Source organism: Coregonus lavaretus, assembly GCF_964263955.1.
Source record: "Coregonus lavaretus genome assembly, chromosome: 11".
In the NCBI taxonomy this organism is placed as follows: Eukaryota; Metazoa; Chordata; class Actinopteri; order Salmoniformes; family Salmonidae; genus Coregonus; species Coregonus lavaretus.
In genome coordinates, this window is record NC_139998.1 from 11,794,038 (window position 1) to 11,820,697 (window position 26,660).

The 26,660-nt window shown below is 43.4% G+C and overlaps 1 protein-coding gene across 1 annotated transcript; it reads right to left on the reverse strand.

Annotated features, from left to right (window-relative positions):
- Positions 1–1,190: 1,190 nt before the first annotated feature.
- LOC311136838 (transcription initiation factor TFIID subunit 4-like) lies at positions 1,191–24,707 on the reverse strand (the record flags this gene model as incomplete). Its single annotated transcript, XM_084171127.1, has 15 exons — positions 1,191–3,139; positions 8,361–8,483; positions 10,004–10,060; positions 17,475–17,600; positions 17,814–17,944; positions 18,215–18,384; positions 19,565–19,670; positions 20,000–20,075; positions 20,550–20,720; positions 21,147–21,236; positions 21,497–21,619; positions 21,919–22,110; positions 22,393–22,482; positions 23,060–23,229; positions 23,507–24,707. The coding sequence occupies 15 exons, from the start codon at positions 24,705–24,707 to the stop codon at positions 2,978–2,980; spliced, it is 2,988 nt and encodes a 995-aa protein (XP_084027253.1). The 3' UTR covers positions 1,191–2,977.
- Positions 24,708–26,660: the final 1,953 nt, after the last annotated feature.

Here is a 26,660-nt window from a genome sequence, read left to right on the forward strand (position 1 = left end):
TTGAACTCTTTGGCCTGAATGCCAAGCGTCACGTCTGGAGGAAACCTGACACCATCCCTACGGTGAAGCATGGTGGTGGCAGCATCATGCTGTGTGTAAGTTTTTCAGTGGCAGGGACTGGGAGACTAGTCAGGATTGAGGCAAAGATTAACAGAGCAAAGAGATCCTTGATGAAAACCTGCTCCAGAGCGCTCAGGACCTCAGACTGGGGCGAAGGTTCACCTTCCAACAGGACAACGACCCTAAGCACACAGCCAAGACAACTATAGGAGTGACTTCGGGACAAGTCTCTGAATATCCTTGAGTGGCCCAGCCAGAGCCCGGACTTGAACCTGATCGCACTTCTCTGGAGAGACCTGAAAGTAGCTGTGCAGCAATGCTCCCCATCCAACCTGACAGAGCTTGAGAGGATCTGCAGAGAAGAATGGGAGAAACTCCCCAAATACAAGTGTGCCAAGCTTGTAGCGTCATACCCAAGAAGACTCAAGGCTGTAATCACTGCCAAAGATGCTTCAACTAAGTACTGAGTAAAGGGTCTGAATACTTACGTAAATGTGATATTTCCGTTTTGTATTTTTAATAAGTTAGATTTTTTTGCTTTGTCATTATGGGGTATTGTGTGTAGATTGAGGGGGAAAAGCTATTTAATCAATTTTAGAATAAGGCTGTAACATAACAAAATGTGGAAAAAGTCAAAGGGTCTGAATACTTTCCGAAGGCACTGTATACAACTTTCCTGACAAATACATTTTCATGATGTGAAAACTGGGATTTTGAATGTGTTAATATGGTGCACATTTCACAGATTTGTATAACTGCAATTTCAATTAATATTTAAGGTATGTGTTTGCTTACTGTGAGTCAATCTTTTTTCATTTGTATAGCTGTATTGATAAAAATAACTGTTTTTGTTGGGAGATTTTGGTTCTGCGTTGCAGAGATTAATAAAACTGCAATAAGCCAAACTCAACTTGACACACATAGTGCATTCGGGAAGTATTCAGACCCCTTGACCTGTTTTCGTTTTGTTATGGGGTATTGTGTGTAGATTGATGAGGAAAAACATTTATTTTATCAATTTCAGAATAAGACTAACGTAACAAAATGTGGAAAAAGTCAAGGGGTCTGAATACTTTCAAAATGCACCGTACCATCAAATAAATCAGGCTATTTGTACTTCTTTTCAGTCACTTTCTTTATTAATTTTTTTTGCAAAGGTACAAACAATAGTAAAATTGCATCGCCTGAAATGCGTCAGGTTTGAATACACAGACAGTAGGAAATATAAATAGTCACAAAAATGTGTCCTTCAACAGATGATACTGTAGCTAGGTGCTTAAGACCCAGACTCTTAACACCACATCTTTATCTCATTGATCAATTAGAACTATGCACTATATAAACAAATGCCTGTTACAGTAAAAAATACATTTAAAGCATTAAAAACCTTAAGTCATTCCAAAGTCAAACTGGGAAAAAAAGGGATTTCGACCAAAAAAATAAGGAAGCAGTTGTATACAATTAGCATTAGAAAAATAATTGCTTGATCGCTTACGACAGATCGTCGTTTTGATTATCAGCATTAAAATAGCAAAGCACTCGATAGATCTTGTTGCGTGGTGCTGCAAGAGACTGACTTTCCAGATGAAAAAAAAAATTACGAGTCCCGGATGGAATTTAAGGTCTTGAGAAGAAAATTATAGGAATGGTGTTCAATATCACATTGTTTGTTGATATCTTCATTTCATTAGCCTGAGTGAGTGTAAGAGAGCCAGCTCCCTGTTCTGTGCTGAGCTTGAGTCTGAATAATTATATCTTTAAATGGCTACTGGTAATTAATCTAGATTCACGGTCTACAATAGGAGAGACAAGTCTATGTATGAACCATAGAATATGAACCGAGTTGGCTCTTTACACACACAAAAAATATATATATAATAATCTTGTGTTTCACTATTCTGCCATAATACCTACCAGACATGCTGCGCAGTAATACCGTAATATGAACTCTAAACTACCATGTATGCCAGCAAAACCTGGGTCAAATACTTGAAAGTAATTAAGGTGTGCTTGATTTAGCTTGGCGTTTGAATTTAAAATGGGACTATTCCATCGGTTCTACTGTACCAGGCAAACTAAATCGAGCACAGCTCAAGAACTTGAAAGTATTGGACCCAGGTCTGGAACTAGTATATACTGTATGTATTTGTTGTTTTAAAATGAGGCATCACAGTACTCTGTACATTTATCTGACAATAGGATTCTCTAACATTCACTATATGGTGTGGTGAATTAAAACCTGTTGTTTTTTCAAACTCAGTACTTACTTGTATGGTACATAAAATGCAAACATTATCTTTCATTTTGAAATGGTTCCTTCCTTTTCAATGTTTGAAAAAAACGTAGATAACACAAGTGTGTAGGCTTTGATCTGGAGAGCACAGATCCTGCCCAGGGTGACCAAACAATCCTCTTGAAAATCCAGTCCAAACTATCTGTGGTGTGATGTAACATCCTTAGTGAGTAGCCATTGGGCTAAAATAGCAAGGCTCCTGACATAAATCTTACTACTGTAGGTTTTGTTTGAGAATTACGCAACTGATTGGGACAGAGACTCAAAAGGCACCTCTTCTGGTACATAGCATGAGTCATGGTAAAAAAACGAGTGTGGCCGCCTGCCAGCTTCTAGGCTTTCAGCATTGTAAAGCACACAGCTAGTGAATGAGACTAGACGATGTGAGAACAAGGATGTGGCTAAGTGAAAGAGTAGAGCCAGTGGTGTACCTGTCCAAAGGGTCTGTATGATCAAGGGGCAACGTTGGGGTGGCGTGGGGTTGCTTAACATCAGATTAGAGGGGGGGATATAGGATAGTGTGGTATGGGAATGAGTGTGTGTGTCTAGAGTTGGGGGGCAAAGGGGAAACTTTACTTGTCACAAATTTGTATTGGGTCAAGTACAGAACCCTGGGGGACTCCACTACTTCAGGAGAGCCTTATAGAGTAGTAAGGACCTGGATGTGGCCCTCTCCTGCTCCAGGCAGAAGATAAAGTCCCTGAGATTGACTCGCGTGATCCGCTGACGGAGCTGTTGGCGGGAGGAGGTGGCTGTGGAAGAGCCAGCCCCTGAACTCGAAGCAACCTGAGGAGAAAGGGATGGCATTACAAAAGTTAGATCTGCTAGTAAGTGATTTAGGGTTGTTTCAAGTGTCTTACAATATCTGTATTGGCGATCCCCAGCCTGTGTGCCAACATCTAGGCTCAAGCAATAGTAATGCAGCCAGGGAACAAGTGATGTGGTCTAACGACAGAAATGTAAATTCACTGTCACCTGTCCTATCCCACTCACTATTAAGCTATGACAGCGCAGGCTTGTGTGTGCATCACCACAGTTTCATACAAGGTGTATGCACCGTTTGAGGGAAACGGGCCACACCCTTACCGTGCACACTTAATGCCATGTTCTCTCCATTTTGGGACAGCTCCAACATGCGCAAAGAGCAACCATTACCAATGTGATATCATACAGTGAGGGTTGAGTTGATGCGGTGTTTTGCATGGGGTGAGGAAATTGTACATGTCTTAGTGAACTCAGTGACATTGTGCCTAACTGAATAACCCTGTGGTGTATCCTGGAACTGATAGGCTACATGCCAGCCAGGGGTTCCTTAACTGGGGCCTGGTGGTTACAACAGGTACATTTCATTATCGGGGCTCATGAAAAACATTTGGGAACTAGAAAATGTCTGTTTTATGTAATGGCCATTTTGTGAACAAATGGTGGTCCATATTATATCAAATGAGTAGTACTATATTCTACTTCTATGTGCCGAGAGCCTGAGGGGAGAGCTGACACTAGAGGATAGGAATAAGGCTCCAGGTCCATACAGGAACACAATCAGAGCATTATAAAGCTTAACAGCCTGCAGGCGCCACACACACACACACACACGGGTGTGTACTCCATACTGGCACAATGAATGCCCCCAACATTACACACCCAGTGTAGACAGAGACACAGCAATCACCAACCCCAATCAAGCATGATGGGTAGCACGAGATCACCGTTCCGACTCAAATCAGTCAAAGATCCTCGTGATATAACTGTGACCGGTCTGATCACTCAGGAAACTCGTTCACATAGGCATGGAAGTTGGCCATGGATAAAGAACTCTTCTTTATTTAGAAGAACGTATTACAAATGTTATTTAGTTCTCTGACTTAAAGGCCGAATTCATTCAGATCCGGGTTAGATCCGCCTTGACATTAAACATTTCTGATTGAGCTCTTGAAAATCTCAACAAAAAAAATCTGATTGAGGTGCATAGTCGAAAAGGGCCGATTGGATTGAATCCCAGCGTGAAATCTTTGTCTCCAAGCTGCCTTCTTTGTAACTAATCTGCCCTGAGGTTGGAGCCCCAACAGGCCCCTTAGCTCCCATCTGCAGGAGCGCTCAGGGTGAGGTAGACACATCAGCCTGCCACGAGCCCCTCAGGCCGTTTGGGTTTGTATGAGGAAAGGCAAACAAAGGAGTCAGGCAACCTTTCTGCATTTCTACTCATTATCTACGGTAGAAAATAAACATCCCATAGGGGACTACTTTGTTTACTTGCTAATTACCCAACTATCTAACGAACATACAGGTGACTGTCAAAAATAATGGAAACACTTGAGTAAATGACGGACATAAAGTATATTAAAAGCAGGTGCTTCCCCACAGGTGTGGTTCCTGAGTTAATTAAGCAATTAACATCCCATCATGCTTAGGGCCATGTATAAAAATGCCCAGTTGCCCATTATTTTGGCTACCATGGCCAGAAGAGATCTCAGTGACCTTGAAAGAGGGGTCTCAAAGGAGCATGCTGGCTTTAAAGGGTGTATGTGTGTGCATGTGTGCGTCTCTGTCACCCCTTGCACATTTTGCTGCCTTCAAATTTTATCAAAAAATGTATTAAATTCGATTTTTTCCCCTACCAATTTACACAACCTACTCAACATTTTCAAGTGAAAGAAACATTTATTGCAATCAAGACATCTTTGTTTGTTTTATTTAGGAATATTTTCTATAACTGCTTACACTTTACCAATTTAATATATTTTTATTACATTTTAAGGCAGCAAAATGTGAATACTGTGCAAGGGGTGTGCAGACTTTCACTAGCGACTGTTTATCTATTTTACAAACTAGCAAGCAAAGTAGCTGATTTAAGGGACTTGCTGGGTAGTTCCACGAAATGAGTGCCTTTTGCGTCCCTTTGATATTTTAAGTAGAAATTGTGCACCAATATTGCCAATTCAGCATTTTGACATGTCCCTCCGTGCGCTCTGACTTATAGGAAGATTTTAACCCACTTAACCCCAAAATGTCTCCAAGTCTTCACCATCATTGTAAAGCCCTAGTTATTTTGTTGCTTTGACAGTCATTTCCGAAGATTATTTATTTCATGTGATTAGTGATTCATTTTAATCTGTCCTTCATTTTAAGGTCAATTCTGTTACATGAACTGAACTCTCGTTCTAAAACGGTGAAACTATTCCTTTAAAACATTTTTTTTCAAAAGAAACATTGAACATGTAATAGTCAAATCATAGTGTAAAAGCAGGTGAGCTGGTTGTACTCTTTTTGGCCATTTGTTGGTGTTTTGTGGTGGAAAACTGAGCAAGTCGAGCATAACAAGTCAACACTGTTACGCACAGACAGGCTAGACGTTTGAACAATTTCATTTTTTTGTGAAACTTGCATTCAATTTTACATTTACATTTTAGTCATTTAGCAGACGCTCTTATCCAGAGCGACTTACAGTTAGTGCATAATATATTTTTTTTATACTCCCTGTTGTATTCACCCTGTCACAAGGGGATTTATGGCTGATTAAGATGAAATCATCAACCCTGTTACAGTCAACCCTGTTACAGTCAACCCTGTTACTTTATTTGGCAGTTAATAGGCACTTGCTATAGTATTTTTTATTTATTTAATCTCTTGAGATGGGAAAAAATTGTTTTTTTATGAAGTAGAACATGTGCTCTTTATGACACAACGTTAAAACATTTTTATTTTTTTACCAAGTTACACTTCTCAAAAGGCACAGAGAATTGTTGGAACGACTCAGCTAACTACCTGGCTAGCTCACCAACTGGCTAACCTACCAACTGACTGACTAGCTTGCTAGCCGTTCAGATAGGAATTCACCACGGCAAAGTTCATTTTTACACCTTCCCCTTCCCAAAATGTTCCCTCTCGCTTGCATTCCCTCCCTCTCCTAATCCCAGGCTCTCATCCCGCACAGAGCCCTTTGTCTGGGATCGCTTGGGGGAGAACTCAGGGCTGGATGTGGGAGGGGGTGGTGGCTGTGACTGAGGCACCCATACTGCAGCTGCCCCAGGCTGTGTTACCCCTCAGGCTCATTTCTACAGAGCTGAAATCTATGGCTCCTCTCAGGGTGTGAGAGGAGGGGGGCTTCGAGGGGGTAGAGTGGTGCAGACACACCAACAACAAGCCTTGAGGCACACGCTGACCCCCTTCACTCAACTCTGGTCACATTAACTCTGCTCTCTGTTGGATAGGGAGGGTGATGGGGGACATGTAGTTGTATTGATGACAGAGGTGTACGACCATGAGCAAAGCAATCCCCGCTTTCTTTTTGGCATTACTTAAAAAGCAAGTTTTTTTTCTTAATGTGATGAAAAGTCAGAGGGTAAAAGTAATTGGAAAATGAGGATATCTTTCAAACTTAGGATATATACAGTGGGGGAAAAAAGTATTTAGTCAGCCACCAATTGTGCAAGTTCTCCCACTTAAAAAGATGAGAGAGGCCTGTAATTTTCATGACAGACAAAATGAGAAAAAAAAAAATCCAGAAAATCACATTGTAGGATTTTTAATTAATTTATTTGCAAATTATGGTGGAAAATAAGTATTTGGTCACCTACAAACAAGCAAGATTTCTGGCTCTCACAGACCTGTAACAACTTCTTTAAGAGGCTCCTCTGTCCTCCACTCGTTACCTGTATTAATGGCACCTGTTTGAACTTGTTATCAGTATAAAAGACACCTGTCCACAACCTCAAACAGTCACACTCCAAACTCCACTATGGCCAAGACCAAAGAGCTGTCAAAGGACACCAGAAACAAAATTGTAGACCTGCACCAGGCTGGGAAGACTGAATCTGCAATAGGTAAGCAGCTTGGTTTGAAGAAATCAACTGTGGGAGCAATTATTAGGAAATGGAAGACATACAAAACCACTGATAATCTCCCTCGATCTGGGGCTCCACGCAAGATCTCACCCCGTGGGGTCAAAATGATCACAAGAACGGTGAGCAAAAATCCCAGAACCACACGGGGGGACCTAGTGAATGACCTGCAGAGAGCTGGGACCAAAGTAACAAAGCCTACCATCAGTAACACACTACGCCGCCAGGGACTCAAATCCTGCAGTGCCAGACGTGTCCCCCCTGCTTAAGCCAGTACATGTCCAGGCCCGTCTGAAGTTTGCTAGAGTGCATTTGGATGATCCAGAAGAGGATTGGGAGAATGTCATATGGTCAGATGAAACCAAAATAGAACTTTTTGGTAAAAACTGAACTCGTCGTGTTTGGAGGACAAAGAATGCTGAGTTGCATCCAAAGAACACCATACTTACTGTGAAGCATGGGGGTGGAAACATCATGCTTTGGGGATGTTTTTCTGCAAAGGGACCAGGACGACTGATCCATGTAAAGGAAAGAATGAATGGGGCCATGTATCGTGAGATTTTGAGTGAAAACCTCCTTCCATCAGCAAGGGCATTGAAGATGAAACGTGGCTGGGTCTTTCAGCATGACAATGATCCCAAACACACCGCCCGGGCAACGAAGGAGTGGCTTCGTAAGAAGCATTTCAAGGTCCTGGAGTGGCCTAGCCAGTCTCCAGATCTCAACCCCGTAGAAAATCTTTGGAGGGAGTTGAAAGTCTGTGTTGCCCAGCGACAGCCCCAAAACATCACTGCTCTAGAGGAGATCTGCATGGAGGAATGGGCCAAAATACCAGCAACAGTGTGTGAAAACCTTGTGAAGACTGACAGAAAACGTTTGACCTGTGTCATTGCCAACAAAGGGTATATAACAAAGTATTGAGAGACTTTTGTTATTGACCAAATACTTATTTTCCACCATAATTTGCAAATAAATTCATAAAAAATCCTACAATGTGATTTTCTGGATTTCTTTTTCTCATTTTGTCTGTCATAGTTGACGTGTACCTATGATGAAAATTACAGGCCTCATCTTTTTAAGTGGGAGAACTTGCACAATTGGTGGCTGGCTAAATACTTTTTTCCCCCACTGTACACATTCATACTGCCACATTTTAGGACCCTTACCTCTGTGCCCGATGTGGAGCTCCCTGGCGAGTCCATCTTGCGTTTCTTGCGGGGACCGATGGCCGCCAGGGCAGTGAGGTTGGCTTCACGCTGCCGGATCTGGGCCTGCTCCGCCTGCTGCATCTGAGATGGGAAAGAGAGCCACAGACATTTATACTCTCCTGTCTGATTTACATCCTGAAAAGGATCTATCATTGGTTGCATAATAGCTGGAATGGAGAAAGTTGTCATCTACAAAAGAGAGATGTGATACAGAGCCAAGTACAGTAGCTTTACAAAAGGGCTCTGAAAAATCTTACAGGACAAACCCTCTAATATGCCAATTAGCAGACGCTTTTATCCAAAGCGACTTACAGTCATGCGTGCATACATTATTGTGTGTGGGTGGTCCCGGGGATCGAACCCACTACCTTGGCGTTACAAGCGCCGTGCTCTACCAGCTGAGCTACAGAGGACCTCTAATAGGCCTATTCGTAGAGTACAACCATTTCATATTATTAGGCTATTATTATCTGCCATGAACACAAATCCTTCTGCAGCAGGCTAGTGCTACAAACTAAAACAGCCGCCCACTCCAAAGGAGGAGCATGGAAAAAAACGAATCGACAGAAGACATAATTCAAGGCAACGTTGACATCCTCATTAATGTCAACGTTAGTAACGCTAATTGAAAGGGAAGTGCTGCACATGGTGTGACCTGACCCTGGAGGTCAAGATGGAACAGAGGCCAACGGCTTGAAGCAGGCGCATGTGTGTGTGAAGGGGGCATTGTATCTTCAGGCATTATGAGGGCACAAGGCAGAGAGTAGGGCTCTGTAGGCCTAGCTAACATTGCCTCTGGTCAGGTCCCTGTCTGTTTAAGAAATTAATTGGTAGAGGCAGAACCAGGTTACGCCTCTCTGCACATCCTGGAAACTAGTCTTGATCACATAGGCCAGAGGCCTGGAGGGCCCAAGTAGTGCTGGTTTAATTTTCTACCTTGTAGTAGTAATGATTTATTTATGTCACGGATTGATTGGACAGAGTCCACCTGGTGTCTCAGGTCTGAATCAGTCCCTGATTAGGAGAGAATGAAAACCAGAGGTGTTTTAGTTTTTGGCCCTCTAGGACTGAAGATGCCTATTCTTGACATAGGCGTTAAACCAGGTGTGGCCAACCTTCCTCCTGGGGAGCGACTTGGCTTCCATGCCTTTGATCTAGCCCAGCACTAACAAAAATGATAAAGCTAAACAAAATACTGATTAGGCGACTTCTACAGGACATGGGTTGCTGACTACAGCAACGTGTCCTGACTTGGGCTCCCCTGTCCTGATCTTTATGAATAATGCCTCAAGGCACAGAGGTCACAGAGCCCGCTCTGGGTCAAAGTGGTGAAACACTGTCCAAACAGACAGTGTGGCCCAAGGCAGAGCTATAATATGGGGAGAGCTAGCCTCAAATATGGGCATGGTTGGGGTGGTTGGTCTATATGGAAAATGTTTGTATTTTGGTGGAAAGTTCTTGCATGCCAGTCTGTAGCTGTCTGACAATGGACTTTATAGACCATTTGTGTATTTTTTGATATTGTACATAGATAATGATACTGCGTGTCAACTGCTTTGATTTGTTGGTATGTGGAGGGAAACACAAAATGAAGCGCTTACCTCTTTAGCTTTCGCCTTCAACCGAGCTTGCTCTGGGTCCTCCTGTCTGGCGCGACTCTATAGTTGAGAGAGTGAGAGACAGACAGTTTAGAAGGAGAGAGACAGAGGGAAAGCGAGAGACAGGGGAGGTGGATACCTTGTCATGAGAGGAAGAGCTTCAAGTTCCTCTGTGTCCACATTACTAAGGACCTATAATGGTCCAAACACACCAAGACAGTCGAAGAGGGCACGACAACGCCTCTTCCCCCTGAAAATATTTGTCTTGGGCCCTCAGATCCTCAAAAAGTTATACAGTTGCACCATTGAGAGCATCTTGACTGGCTGCATCACCGCTTGGTATGGCAAATGCTTTACATCCGACCGTAAGGCGCTACAGAGGGTAGTACGTACGGCCCAATACCTCACTGGGGCCGAGCTCCCTGCCATCCAGGACCTCTATACCAGGCGGTGTCAGAGATAGGCCCTAAAAATTCCAGCCACCCAAGTCCTAGACTGTTCTCTCTGCTACAGCACGGCAAGCAGTACCGGAGCACCAAGTTTGGGACCAAAAGGCTCCTGAACAGCTTTTACCCCAAAGCCATAAGACTGCTGAACAGTTAATCAAATTGATACTTTGACTAATTGCATTGACCCCCTTTGTTAAAAAAATGTCACTGGCTCTATTCACACTCACACATACTACACAACACAACACACACACACACACACTGCTTATAATCTATCCTGATTGCCTAGTCATTTTTACCCCTACCTACATGTACATATTACCTCATACCCCTGTACATTGACTCGGTCCCAGTACTCCTTGTATATAGCTTGGTTATTGTTATTTTATTGTGTTACTATTTCATTATTAATTTTTTTAGCACCATTTTCTTACTTTTAAATGTTTCTTACTTTTTAACCCTGCATTGTTGGGAAAGGGCTCGTAAGTAAGCATTTCACGGCAAAATCTACACCTGTTGTATTCGGCACATGTGACAAATAAGATTTGATTTTGGAGCTTGTAGGGCTGGCGCAATTACTGTATAACTGCGTAACCAACAGTTATGGATGAAGACCGTCAAGAAAAGAAAATATTGTCATTGGGAACTGTTATAATGATCTGTGATACAAGATTCATTAATGTATGTAAAACTCATAAGCTGCATGTGGGACAGAGGACAAGGACACGCCATGTGTTATTGGTGTCATGGGTTAGTGACAGAGTGTCGGTGTGCCAAGATAGATTGGGGGCCACAGTTGCTAATCTTAAGAGGGCTACGTGAGGGCCTGGCTAGGTGATACACGATACCAAATATGTGGATGCTATTGTAGTAAGATGAGTGACAGTCAATAATGTGTGGGACAGAAGTAGATCGGAAGGGCATTATATAAACAGAGATTTTGTATGGAAGTCATTCAGATGGCAGGAGGCTACGTCCGTACAGCCTGTCATTGAATCCAGTACTGAATTAAATAATGGCTGAATCAACTCTCCATCTGTGTCCCATACTCTCTTGCATCCTGAACTTCTCAATACCAGAAACTCATCATAACAGGAACCAACAGCTGCCTTAAGACAGGACAGCCAGGCATTCGTGCGGTTGAGTCCGTTTCTACGGTAACATGGACTCTTAACAATGTGATGAAACTGTGTTGCACCTTGCTGAAACAAACAAGGTGTAATAGCAAAGAAGTCTTCGGTTGCCTAGGCCAGTGGTTCTCAAACCTTTCCTCGGGAACCCCCAGCCGTTCCATGTATTTGATCTATTCCAGAGCTAGCACTCCTGATTCATCTTGTCAACTAATCACCAAGCCCTTGACTAGTTGAAATCAGGTGAGCTAGTTCAGAGCTACAATAAAATTGTCAAACGTCTGGGGGTCTCCGAGGAGAGGTTTGAGAACCACTGGCCTAAGCAACACCCCCACAATGCAGCAGCAGCACACACATAAATAGAATGGGCTTGGAACCTCTAACCCTGGCAATTGGACTGGTAAACTCATGGGTACACTCGTAATAGATGCGGTAAAGAGGTCAATGGAACTCGACCAAAACAATGGAAATGCCATGGAAATGCGTGGGGGAAAGATCCCGAATCTCCTCATTGCCCCCCAGCAAAATTACCCTAGATTTAGGTTATTGTTTGTGTATTTCACACTATATTGAGGTGAAAATCGGAGTATAATGCTTGCATGGATGTCAACCCCAATATATGTTCATGCCATAGTCACCAATCAACTGCATTACAGTTAGCATACAGAAATGGCTTATAAGAACAGGAGATAGTATTTAGCAGTCACTTCTTCTAAAACTGAAAAGGTACAACTTCAGGTGTAGGCAACTAGTCAGCGACGGGGTGGCAGGAAAATAAATCGGGGGTCGCAAAATAATTATAATAATTTGTACACTGCAAATTGACCACAACTAAGCCCAAAAAGGAGATTGTATCTGAAAATAATAATTTCATAACTTGATTACATTGAGACACGAACACGTCTTTTTTTATTTATGGGAATACTTGGGAATAGATTTTCTAAATTAAACACATTTCTTGCTAAATTCCTGGTGAATTTAGTCTTCTTTGACTAAAAGTCTATTGCTATTTGAACGATTATTACAGAGACCGTGTCATTTGTCTAGCCAATTACCGTCATCCAAAATGTCATGACCGTCACAGCCGCAGATCATAGCACCAATGTGGGCTGTAGAACACTGTTATAGTATATTACAGTTATTGTTCTTAACTATTGATACAGGTTATGTATCTTGTGTGGAAAGAGAAGTATTGGTTTCTCACTTTAGTCAATTATATACTTAACAATAATATAAACGCAGTGTTAGTCTCATGTTTCATTAGCTGAAATAAAAGATCCCAGAAATGTTCCATACGTACAAAACGTTTATTTCCCTCAAATTGTGTGCACAAATTTCTTTACATCCCTGTTAATGCGCATTTCCAAGATAATCCATCCACCTGACAGGTGTGGCATATCAAGAAGCTGATTAAACAGCATGATCAATGTCTCAGGTTTTAAGGGAGTGTGCAATTGGCATGCGGACTACAGGAATGTCCACCAGAGCTGTTGCCAGAGAATTGAATGTTAATTTCTCTACTATAAGCCACCTCTCCAACGTCGTTTTAGATATTTTGGCAGTATGTCCAACCGGCCTCACAATCGCAGACCACGTGTAACCAAATCTAGGACCTCCACATCCTGATTTTTTACCTGCGGGATCGTCTGAGACCAGCCACCTGGTCAGCTGATGAAACTGGGTTTGCACAACCGAATAGTTTCTGCACAAACTGTCAGAAACCATCTCAGGGAAGCTCATCTGCATGCTCGTCGTCCTCACCAGGTTCTTGACCAGACTGCAGATCGCCGTCGTAACCGACTTCAGTGGGCAAATGCTCACCGTCGATGGCCACTGGCACGTTGGAGAAGTGTGCTCGTCACGGATGAATCCAGGTTTCAACTGTACCAGGTAGATGGCAGACAGTGTGTATGGTGTCGTGTGGGCGAGCAGTTTGCTGATGTCAACGTTGTGAACAGAGACCCATGGTGGTGGTGGGGTTATGGTATGGGCAGGCATAAGCTACGGACAACAAACACAATTGCATTTTATTGCTGGCAATTTGAAAGCACAGATTGTCGTGCCATTCATCAGCCGCCATCACCTCATGTTTCAGCATGACAATGTACAACCCCCGTGTCATACAATTGCTGGAAGCTGAAAATGTCCAAGTTCTTCCATGGCCTGCATACTAACCAGCAGAGTATGTGAGTGGAGTTGAGCGGTCGGAAACTGCCGCTCCAAATTCACTCCATTCATTAAAATCACAATTTAACCAACAACCATCTATTTTTTGACCTACCATTTGGTTTTGAAGCATTGAAACCAAACCATATGATTTTAATGAAAAGTATTTTAATAAACATGAAAAGGTGAATGTAAGAAGCGCTCATAATTTCAAATAGGCTACATGTCATATTAAACAGCATATAAAGACTCTAAATAAGTCAGGAGCCAGACAGGGAGCCTAAGAAGGAACGGAAATGAATTATTTAGGCTATGTTATTTCAATTATTTCAAGGCTATAGCCTACAAAGAAATACATTGTCAAGCATTTGCGACTGCGACACACTAGGCTGGTAGGGACATACGGTGCTCAGTATTTAAACAACATTTTATTGTATTAAATCATTATAGTCTATAAATTGCGCATATAGGCTGTGACTTAGAATTGAATACAAATTAAACGAAAAATGCCTTATTAGGCTCAGTCTATTAGAAAACAGAGTTTGGCCAGAGTCTGTGGCTTCAGGCTCATGTGATGGTGCCTGGATAGCAGGCCAGCAGCGGAGAATATCCTCTCTGCGCTTACAGAGCCACTGGGGATGCTAAACACACTTTTGGCCTCTCTTGCCAGGCTGGGCAGGAATGCAGAGTTGTAGGCATAAAGGTTTTTATGGGAAAGCCCCTTGAAAGTTGGAATATGCCAGGTCTATTGGGCCAAAATCAATTATGGCCTATTGTATAGATAATAGAATAAAACTGAAACAAGACTTTTAAGTAATCTGATTTTTTGTTTATACATACTTTGCTACAATGACAATTAGCTACCCACTTCTTTCCTTTCTTTTAGCATGTGCACGTACAGTGGGGAATTTTTTTATTTACTCAGCCACCAATTGTGCAAGTTCTCCCACTTAAAAAGATGAGAGGCCTGTAATTTTCATCATAGGTACACATCAACTATGACAGACAAATTGAGAAGAAAAAAAAACAGAAAATCACATTGTAGGATTTTTAATGAATTTATTTGCAAATTATGGTAGAAAATAAGTATTTGGTCACCTACAAACAAGCAAGATTTCTGGCTCTCACAGACCTGTAACTTCTTCTTTAAGAGGCTCCTCTGTCCTCCACTCGTTACCTGTATTAATGGCACCTGTTTGAACTTGTTATCAGTATAAAAGACACCTGTCCACAACCTCAAACAGTCACACTCCAAACTCCACTATGGCCAAGACCAAAGAGCTGTCAAAGGACACCAGAAACAAAATTGTAGACCTGCACCAGGCTGGGAAGACTGAATCTGCAATAGGTAAGCAGCTTGGTTTGAAGAAATCAACTGTGGGAGCAATTATTAGGAAATGGAAGACATACAAGACCACTGATAATCTCCCTCGATCTGGGGCTCCACGCAAGATCTCACCCCGTGGGGTCAAAATGATCACAAGAACGGTGAGCAAAAATCCCAGAACCACACGGGGGGACCTAGTGAATGACCTGCAGAGAGCTGGAACCAAAGTAACAAAGCCTACCATCAGTAACACACTACGCCGCCAGGGACTCAAATCCTGCAGTGCCAGACGTGTCCCCCTGCTTAAGCCAGTACATGTCCAGGCCCGTCTGAAGTTTGCTAGAGTGCATTTGGATGATCCAGAAGAGGATTGGGAGAATGTCATATGGTCAGATGAAACCAATATAGAACTTTTTGGTAAAAACTCAACTCGTCGTGTTTGGAGGACAAAGAATGCTGAGTTGCATCCAAAGAACACCATACCTACTGTGAAGCATGGGGGTGGAAACATCATGCTTTGGGGCTGTTTTTCTGCAAAGGGACCAGGACGACTGATCCGTGTAAAGGAAAGAATGAATGGGGCCATGTATCGTGAGATTTTGAGTGAAAACCTCCTTCCATCAGCAAGGGCATTGAAGATGAAATGTGGCTGGGTCTTTCAGCATGACAATGATCCCAAACACACCGCCCGGGCAACGAAGGAGTGGCTTCGTAAGAAGCATTTCAAGGTCCTGGAGTGGCCTAGCCAGTCTCCAGATCTCAACCCCATAGAAAATCTTTGGAGGGAGTTGAAAGTCTGTGTTGCCCAGCGACAGCCCCAAAACATCACTGCTCTAGAGGAGATCTGCATGGAGGAATGGGCCAAAATACCAGCAACAGTGTGTGAAAACCTTGTGAAGACTTACAGAAAACGTTTGACCTGTGTCATTGCCAACAAAGGGTATATAACAAAGTATTGAGAAACTTTTGTTACTGACCAAATACTTATTTTCCACCATAATATGCAAATAAATTCATAAAAAATCCTACAATGTGATTTTCTGGAAAAATACATCTCATTTTGTCTGTCATAGTTGACGTGTACCTATGATGAAAATTACAGGCCTCTCTCATCTTTTTAAGTGGGAGAACATGCACAATTGGTGGCTGACTAAATACTTTTTTCCCCCACTGTAGTAGTAAGTACACCATCATGCTTTCGGGGTACATGTCTTTTCAGATTCCACAATGACTCTTTAGTTATGGACACTACATCACCACACTCCCTCTCTTGCTCTTGGTCCTCAGCTTTGTAAGTCACCTTGATTTAGCACCTGTGTGTTTTATCAGTTTCTTTATGAAAATATTTAGCGAACTCCATGACAGTAGCTAAAGCAAGGGGCTATAGCAGCACACAAATAGCCTACAAATGCATGCCGGGCCGGGCATGCCCTGAGCTGGTGAAGTGAGCGTTACTGGAACGCTCATTGGAGTGGGCGAGAAGGCAGACGACGCTCTAGCCGTTGGGAATCACGCCCCGCGCTCCAGTCAAATTGGGCACGCTCCGCTCCGCTCACATACTCACATGCTCACCAGACATGTCACCCATTGAACATGTTTGGGATGCTCTGGATCGACGTGTACAACAGCCTGTTCCAGTTCCCGCCAATATCCAGCAACTTCACAGAGCCATTGAAGAGGAGTGGGACAACATTCCACAGGCCACAATCAACAGCCTGATCTACTCTATGCGAAGGAGATGTGTCGCGCTGCATGTGGCAAATGGTGGTCACACCAGATACTGACTGGTTTTCTGATCCACGCCACTACATTGTTTTCTTAAGGTATCTGTGACCAACAGATGCATATCTGTATTCCCAGTCATGTAAAATCCATAGATTAGGGCCTAATTTATTTAAATTGACTGATTTCCTGTAACTCAGTAAAATCTTTGAAATTGTTGCATGTTGCTTTTATATTTTTGTTCCGTGTATGTGTTGTCTAATGTCAATTACAAGCCGTGCAATGCATATTAACTAAACCAACTCCCACACGACAGTGTGAATATGGTTGGGGAGCTCCCATCTACACAGCAGCACAGAGATAATTATCTCCTGGATGTCATCTCTTTCCCACATTAAAGGTAATTAGTGTGTGTGTGTGTGTGTGTATGCTCTCGTGGAAGTCTAATGATGTCTGTAGAGGGAATTGTGGTTTCTGTTCAAACTCCACTAATTATCCCCGTTTTCATGTGTCACATCGTTCCCATGGGGTGGACACACGTGCACACGCACACACAAACACACTGCAGCTATTAACAGACCACCCCTCTTCTGGAGTTAAACTAATTATTGCTGGTAATGCAGTAATGTGGTAATAACATAGTTCCGGTGTGTATGTAGTCAGGTGGTGTGTGTCTCTACCTTGGCAGCCTTGAGTAGGACCTCCCTCTCCTGCTCGTCCTTCCTTTGTTTCTCCATCCTGTCCAGCTGCTCAAAGAAGCGGAGCTGGGCCCTGACGTCTGTCGACGGCTCATACCACTCCTCATCCTGCACAGAGAGGGAAGGGACAGGAGAGAGCGTGAAAGGAAGGAGGAAGGGACAAGTAGGATGGTGTTGTTTATGTACTGTTCATGTACTGTTCATGATGTTGGTCATGTGTGATTTCTTTGTTATTCATGTACTGTTGTGCTTGTGCATGTACTGGCTATGTACTGTTCATCACCTTCTGTTCATGAAAACCCCTACTCTCCCTGTTCTTACCTTTCCCCCGTCAGTGCGGTGCTGGGCGATAGTTGACACTTTCTCCAGCATGGATCTCAGCCTGGCCTGGGTAGCATGGGAGATGTAGTTCACTGCCTCAGCTGGGACCTCTGTCACCCCAAACCTCTTGGCTTTAGCGGAAGAAAGGGAGAGAAAGGCATCAGCTGGGTTTAAAGACACGATATATTGGGACAGCCAATCAGTGCCATTATCTGGGGTGGGATGACAAGGTGTGGTCAGTCATTTATTGATGATCGACAGACATCAGGGCCCAACTCTACTTCTTTCAGCGGCTTATTTCTTACACTAGTCATTTCCTTTCAAATCCATTAAGGTAAGTGAACAAGTGCACACTTTGGGTCTTAGCTGGTTCAGGAGAAAGGACAGGTTATTGTACATACCGGTCTCCATGATGCGTCTGTGCAGCAGGCCTGGCGGGAGGAAGGCCTCGTCCTTACAGGAGCGGATCTTGGTGCCCACCAGCTCAGAGTTGGTGGCCATGATACGGGCGTTCTCCTCGTTCAGGTTCACCCCCGCCATGGACGCCACGTCGTTGATGTCATCATCATCTCTGAAGATATGCAGTACACACAGATCAGTGGGTTGCTCCAGAAAGCAAGATCATTAAGTTGGCCGGCTAACTTTGATAATCAGTCAGATATGTCTTGATTTTATGGTTCATTACAAGAAAGCTAAACATGAATATAATTTGGTGGTTGCCTAGACAAATACACCATGTCAATTTCACGTCAATTTCTCAAAGAATATGAAGTTTGATTAACTTAAGTATGTTTCTCAACCCCATCATTGTGTCAAAACGTGTGAAATGCCGCCATCCTGTGGTTGATCTGTTTCCATGCATCATGGAAAAGTATCACAGTTTCTAAGCCGAACAATGCCAGGAGCCTCGAATACTGTAGGTTTACATGGGGTCAGATAACCAAAGTAGCTAGGTTTCCATCCAATTGGTGACAGATTTTTATGTGAATATTCAAAAATCTGCACAAAAATCTCTCCCACAAGAGAGGTTTCCATCAAATTGACTTGTTGCAGATAAAAGGCTGTGAGTGATGACGTAGTGCACATAAAAATACCTTTTGTGGTTAAATTCCCATGTACCGAATAAAAAATACCAGTTAAATGTGTTTGCATCGCATTTTCAACTTTCACAAAAAATGTTGCGTTATATAGCGACTGTGCCCACTCTGGTATTGCCAACACCTCTCAGATTCAGGGTATAGCCTACATCCATGATGAGATAGATTATTTGTATTTGTCAAACGGCAGCCAAGAATCGATGATCATGTCACCAGAATAAGACCTTCGATATTTATTGGAAAGGAGCATCAAGCTCACCTTGCACTTTCACCACCCTGTGAAGTTCATTATAACTTATTTCATCTGTAGCCTAATAAACTGCATGCTTTCCCAACGAGTCGTAGTGGAAGGGTCACACAACATGTCATCTCACGTGACTCCAAGTTTACTTCGATATGATGGTTATATATCAATATTTGTGCATTTAAAAAAAAGTGTTTCCACTGACATTTCTCGCATAAAACATTTCACCGACACAAAACGATCCCACGTTGTCTAGTGTATTTTGTATTGTCGACATTTGGAAAGTTTAACGACAAATGTTCTGTTTCCATCAGGCCTGCCATTAAATGTTTTTAATCGCATAAAATGCTTGGATGGAAACCGGGTTACAGAGAGTATAGTTTTCCCCTGCCAACCTGGATATTCTGTACCTGAACGTCCCGCCTCCAGGCTCATTTAGCTTCTTCTGATTGGCAGAGGCCTGGGCACCAATGCCCACAGGAGATCTGCCTGCAATAATAGTGGGTCCTCTTGCAACTGTGCCAGACAAAGAAACAAAACATATCATTACAAGCTGTTCAATAGCATGGTGAGAAAATAGGCCTCTGTGCAGTACTCTTAAGCAGGGGTTTTCAATTCCTGTCCTGGGGCATCCCCTGCTGGTACATTTTTGTTAGAGCTAAACACTAAACACCTGAGACACCAAATAATCCTCCAGGCCTTGAATAATTGAATGAGGTGGGAAAAACAAGTGTCCACTGGGGATAACCTCTTCCCTTCACCAATAGCACAGGTGGAGAGCGCTGGGATGTCATATTGAGCTTGTCCATGGTCTGCATAGAGAGGGTGCTGTGCAGTACCCGTACCTTGTGGCCGTATGGTCTGGGTGATGACCATTGGCATGCGAGTCTGGACCCCCTGAACCCCTGGTCTTCTCACACCCTGGAAGAGAGGAGAGGTGGGAGAGAGGAGCCATTAGAACATGAACAGTATCCCTCCAGTATCCCTGCACATTGTAAATTACTCCAGTATCCCTGCACATTGTAAATGTGGTACTGGCACGGACCCTGTATATAGCTTCCTCTTATTTATTGTGGGTATTTTTTCTTCTTTTTTAAAATTAGTTATACTACTTTTGCAAGTTAAGCATTTCACTGTACTTGTGCATGTGACAAATAAAACTTGAACAGAAAACGGAACTAGTTTGAGTCAAGTGGCACATTACAGACAGAACACAACACAGTAAATATAACAGACCACAACATAGAATGGTTGTGTGTGTATCAATGCTATTATAGAGAGACAACCTAGAACGGCCTCAAAAGAATTCTACTAGGCCTACTATAGAAAGAAGAACCATTAAAAACTGCAGCGCTTCTCTCCAGTCTCCAGTGTCTAAGTCCGGGAGGGTCGTACCAGAGCAGTGGTGGGTGTCCTGACAATGCCCGTGACGGGGCTGACGGTGGTGGGGAGCCGGGCCCTGGTGATGGTAGTAGTGGAGGGAGCGGCCAGGGCAGAAGCGTTGGTGGAGGCCAGCAGAGACTGCTGGTTGTTGAGCAGGGACAGCCGCAGGGCAGGAAGGCTTTTCTGTACGGAAGGAAACACATCCGGGTTACATGGTAATGTCATCAACAATTGACTAAGTCTATATTTTTTATTAGTACACACAGGCCTGCTATGAAAGTTAGGGTAACAATTTACATTAAGTTGCTCTTATACCTGGGTAGTAACACTAATTACACTAGTAACATCGCAGGTACCCTGTAGCTCAGTTGGTAGAGCATGGCGCTTGCAACGACCAGGGTTGTGGGTTCGTTTCCCACAGGGGGCCAGAATGACAAATGTATGCACTCACTAACTATAAGTCGCTCTGGATAAGAGTGTCTGCTAAATGACTAAAATGTCAACGTAAATGTAGTAACATGTTACATTGTACTTTAGTAATTGCATTTCAGTTGCATAGCAATGAGCTCAGAAAAAGGTCAGGCTGAGGGTTAAGGGTAACAAACAAACCTTGAGGAAGGGGATGAGGTACGGCTGTGGAGAGGACTTCAGCTCAGCCTGCAGACGTGTGGTGAACTCCTCAGGCTCAATTTTTGCATCCTGATCAAAGAAAGTGGGCATTAAGTGTGATAATAGGACAAACAAATACATGAAATGAAATGTCATGATTCCACGCTCCATCATTCTGCTGACAATTGAACTACATAACAAAATTCAAAAAGCAATAACTCTTTCTAATAACTGTCATATATAAGCCATTCGTAGATCATTTATAAGGCATGAGTTTATGACAAATGATACAAAGACGTCATCTACTCATTATATTTTTAACCTAGTCCTCTATAGGGGTCTTGACTCACCAGAAGATCCTGCACCAGGGACTTGACGTTCTTGGATGTGTCTGGAGACGGGGAGTTGTGGGACGCCAGCTTGATCAGGGTGGACAGGAAGTTCTTGCACTTCTTCACATTTTCTTGCATTTCCTGTAAGAGAGGAGAATGGGTCATTCAGTAGGATTAGACTTTCCATGAAAATGATTGACAAGTTTTGCACAAAGTTTGCTTCTCATGTCACCACCACTTCTGATATTATAAACGTTATTAAATCAAATTAAACTTTATTTTGAGGGCATTTAAAATAGCAACACACTTTACAGTAAACAGCACTTTCCCCAAGGGGGAAACCGGCCAATAGAAAAATGTCAACCAACTCACCACATGGTAAACCACGCACTGTTCGGGTCTAGCAACGTGCCAGTAACAAAGTAACACAATTGACACACCTGGGAGACTGGTGCCGTTCCTGTGGTAGGGGTTGTGGAGGCACTGGCTGCTGCAGTGTTAAGGGTTATAGTGGGCCGTACAGCACCAGGCTTGGCCAGGGCCTGACCCCCTGTGATCACCGTCTGGGCCTTCTGAGGGGTGGTCATCTTCACTGACACAGAGGCACCTGCAGGAGCCATTGTTATGGCCTTCTGGAGAGAATGACAACAGGCAGAAATATGACTACACTTTATACAGTAGTGGAAACAAAAACAAGTTTTAACAACACACACACTTCAGCTGAGAGTAAACAACCATTTACTACAACATAACATAGGTCAAACAACGAAAACCACAACCAAATAAAAACATGGAATATTTAAAATGGATTTCATACAAATTAATTTTAAATCTACTGAGAGGCTATAGTAGCTACTATAATTAGGTGTGTGTTTTCTGACAGAGGGCTTTGAATGGAGACATTAAGTGCACACCTGTATAGCAGGGCTGGTGGGAGAGGGGGACTGCAACATTCTGGCCTGGACAGGGGACCCCAGCCGAACAGCCTGGGGTGTACAAGGGGCCTGCAGAGAACAGGGGGAGCAAGGGGTCAGAGGTGCATTGGATGAAGACAAGCAGTCATTATGGACATTAGTACCGGTATACATGGTCAACTTGTTATGACTTACTAAAAGTGAAACGACACTGGCACAACTCGAGAGGGAAATTAAAATAGTAAAGAGGAAGAAACAGCAAGACATCCCTACAACATCAGGGCAGACCTTCAGTTGCGACTGATGGCAGAGTATGCCGATCACGAATGAGACTCCACAGCCACAGCAGATGCTACACCAAGACCTGACCAGACACGAGAATCTATGGTCTCATGAGACTGATGCTGACGATGAGCTCTTACACAATCATGTACTACATCATCTCCAATAACATTCTTGGCCTAGGCAGCATCGATCTTATGGAAAACCCACATGATCAAGCAGTGAGATTTTTTTGTCAGGAGGACTAGGCCTATACTTGGACCACTAAAGAGGATTGGCCAGTACATGGCAGCAGACATCATTCAGATTGACAAACAAGTTTGATATGATATAATCCATTCCAGTCCCCCTCTAGACAACTTTAGCCTGATTCCCCCATCCATACCTGGCTGGGAGTACTGACTCTGATGGTGGCCCCAGCGGTAGGTGTAGGAGGCCGGGGGGAGATGTTGGAGACAGCTGCCTGGCCTTGTTGAGTCTTAGCCTGGGCCTGGGCTAGAACCTGCTGAGGCACCATTACCAGCTGGCCTGTGTCCGTACGCACCAGCACCATACCTGAGGGAGAAACAGTCAGGTCACATCTTTCTTTATATGCCTTTTGAATGGTTGACTTTTTGGGGGGTCGTTTGAGTTTTTTGGGGCCTTAGCATAGGGTTAACAAATGCATTAGCGAATAGCACAGACTGGGCTATAGGCTTTTGACTATATGAATGTTTCAATGATTGACTAAATGTTTGAAGGGTGCACATTCCTGTTCAGTATGGAGCTTGGGGAGCCAGATCCTAGGTTCTAAAGGTTTTAGAATTAGGATAACATCAGTAGGGTTCCTTACCGGGTGGTATGGTAAATCCAGGTGGTAACTGAATGGTGGTTTGCTGTGGTGGTCTGACGACCAGCTGTGGTGCCACAGTCCTCGTGGGACTCGCTACCAGCCCAGGTCTCTGCTGCTGTACGGAGGTGGTCATCACAGGAGCACCGGGGGGCCTCACGATGGTCACCGTGGGCTGACCAACTCCGTTAACCGTTGGTTTCACCCCGGCTGTGAGAGTGGGACTTGCCACACTCTGTGCCGGGCTTATGGGTGAGTTCACAACAACAGGAGAGGGAGACCCTCCGATAATTATTGATTGGCCAGCAGAGACTGGCTGGTTGGCTGCCACCATTTTAGTGTGCATGAGAGTGTTGCTGCGGTTCATGACCTGAGAAGTGGTGGCCCCTGGAGAACCTGCACCCTGTGTGACCACTGCAGAAACTACTCCATTCTGTGAGGCACTGGCCATGGGGTTGGGATGCCTTTGCAATGCAATAGTGGGAGTAACACCTGCCACAGCAGATTGAGATACAGGATAGTTTGGCAGAGGAGGAGGCTGTGAAGCCATAGACACAATGATAGAGTTGCCCGCACTGGCAGTACTTATAACAGTGTTGCCGCCTGACCCGATTTGGGGAGCAGCAGCTGGCGAGTTGACCAACTTCACAGCTCCAGTGCTACCGTTAAAACTCTGTAATCCAGGTGAAGCAGTCCTGATAGCTGTTGTTGTTGTTGTTAGGTTTGAGTTGGGAGTAGTCACCACCGATGTTTCAGCTGGACCCAAAACAGTCCCTCTGTTGAAGCTTGTCGTCTGAGCAGGCAAAGTTACCGATCCTGGTGGTGCGGGGGAAATTATTCGAGATGCGGCTCCATGTGTTTGTAAATTGGTACCAGCGTTTATAATGCCTCCAGTAGTGATGGAAGAGGTAGAAGCGGTGATACTCGTATTGGAAATCGCCTGATTCGCGCTGGGTTCCGCGTTTAACACCGCTTTTGGGTGTCCTTGTTGTGGCGGCTCCAGAGACCCCACTTGATCACGCAGTTTCCCTGAGAACTGGCTGCCAGTGCCCGTAGATCCTTCTCGCTTGATATCGGAATATGTGGCGGGCGAAGTCTTTTGGCTGACAAGTTGCGATTCCAAAGAGCCAACTAAGTCACTTACTGCTTTTTCGTCTACCTCATTGAAGAGCATGTCCTCCAGTGGGTCGGAGGCTCCCGCCATCTTTGATGATAGACCGTTGTGCAAATCGTATTTTAGAATGTACGCATGCGCGTGGGGTTCGAACGTAGAAATATAATTTCAAGAAAGGACCACTGTTCTACTATTATGAAGATTGGCGCTGGTTGTACCTCAAAGTTTCTCATTCCACAAGATACCCTACATTAGTGCTTCAAGACAAGTATCATAAATAAGTAGAAGGAAACAAATAGACCTACTAATGTACAAATAAAATATATATACTTATTGCTTCAATTTAGTAAACCCATTCCAGACGTGTTCGAGATTGGTGGAGTTTGTTTTGCATGGCCCGGTTCCCCGGGTGGGTGGAGAATTTGTTTAAACACCAATCGAATGGTCAAAAAAAAAATAATCCGCTCTCACGGGGCACCAGACCATGCAAAACGAAAACGCGAAAACGCGCGAGATGTTGAATACCCGTCAGCCCCGAAGTTTAGAAAAACGATATTACCATTTCCCTAGCAGCAGGACATATGCTGGCATCACGATCGCGGATTCTCTCTTTCAAAATAAGAGTCCACCTGCAAAGGTATGCTACATTTTGGAATATCGATGTTTTTTTGTTTGCATTGACGTACAACTGTATTTCACAGCATTGCAACCACATTGGACAATATAAATTTTTTGATATACTTTTATTTTAAATAATGCCCCCAAGTGGCACAGCGGTCTAAGGCACTGCATCTCAGTGCTAGAGGAGTCACTACAGACCCTGATTCGATCCCGGGCTGTATCACGTCTGAACGTGATCTGGAGTCTATTGGGCGGAGAACAATTGTTCCTGCGTCGTCCGGTTTAGGGGAGGGTTTGGCCGGGGTAGGCAGTCATTGTAAATAAGAATTAACTGACTTGCCTAGTTAAATAAATAAAACAATTTATTTTGAAAGTTTAAACAAATACTGGTACTATATGTTGAAAGCTGTTAAGTAGGCTATAATTAAAATAAATACACTTTTAATAAAATAAAAAATTTACGTTATTGGACTTGCGCAATATAATCTGTAATACTTGAGTCTCTTGTGCTGGTGACTCCCTACTCCACCCACTCCATTGGCCACAATGCAAATAGCTGTATCTGGTCCTCTGTAGCTCAGCTGGTAGAGCACAGCGCTTGTAACGCCAAGGTAGTGGGTTCGATCCCCGGGACCACCCATACACAGAAATGTATGCACGCATGACTGTAAGTCGCTTTGGATAAAAGCGTCTGCTAAATATATAATATGTATAATATAATATGCCATTTAGCAGACGCTTTTATCCAAAGCGACTTACAGTCATGCGTGCATACATTTTTGTGTATGGGTGGTCCCGGGGATCGAACCCACTACCTTGGCGTTACAAGCGCCGTGCTCTACCAGCTGAGCTACAGAGGCATATTATTATTATTATCTGAATTTCATATTGGCTTATAGTGAAAAAACAAGTATTGGAGGTTGTGTGTTCAAATCCCAGGTTCGGACATGTTGAATAATAATTACTGTATAAATAAAAATGTCAAAGTGTGTCAAATACATTCGTTGAAAACACTGTGGGACATCATAAGGACTCATTTTTGTTTGCAGGGCATCTCCTGTGAAATGTCATGTGAAAAATATCCACATGTGAAACTTCATGTGAAATATCATCACATTAAATGTTCACAAATCTCACACAATGCAATTTTTTGCAAGTTTAATTAATTAATATCAACCAGGCTTTTAGTATAATCACACTTTCAGAACGGCAATAAATGGAGACAATTATTTACAAGTTATAGGCCTATATGTGTTGCTAATCTCACAAGGTTAACAGTACACAGTAAAGGCATAGGCCTTTTACATTTTAGTCATTTAGCAGACACTCTTATCCAGAGCGATTTACAGGAGCAATTAGGGTTTAGTGCCTTGCTCAAGGGCATAGATAAATTATTCACCTACTCAGCTTGGGGATTCAAAC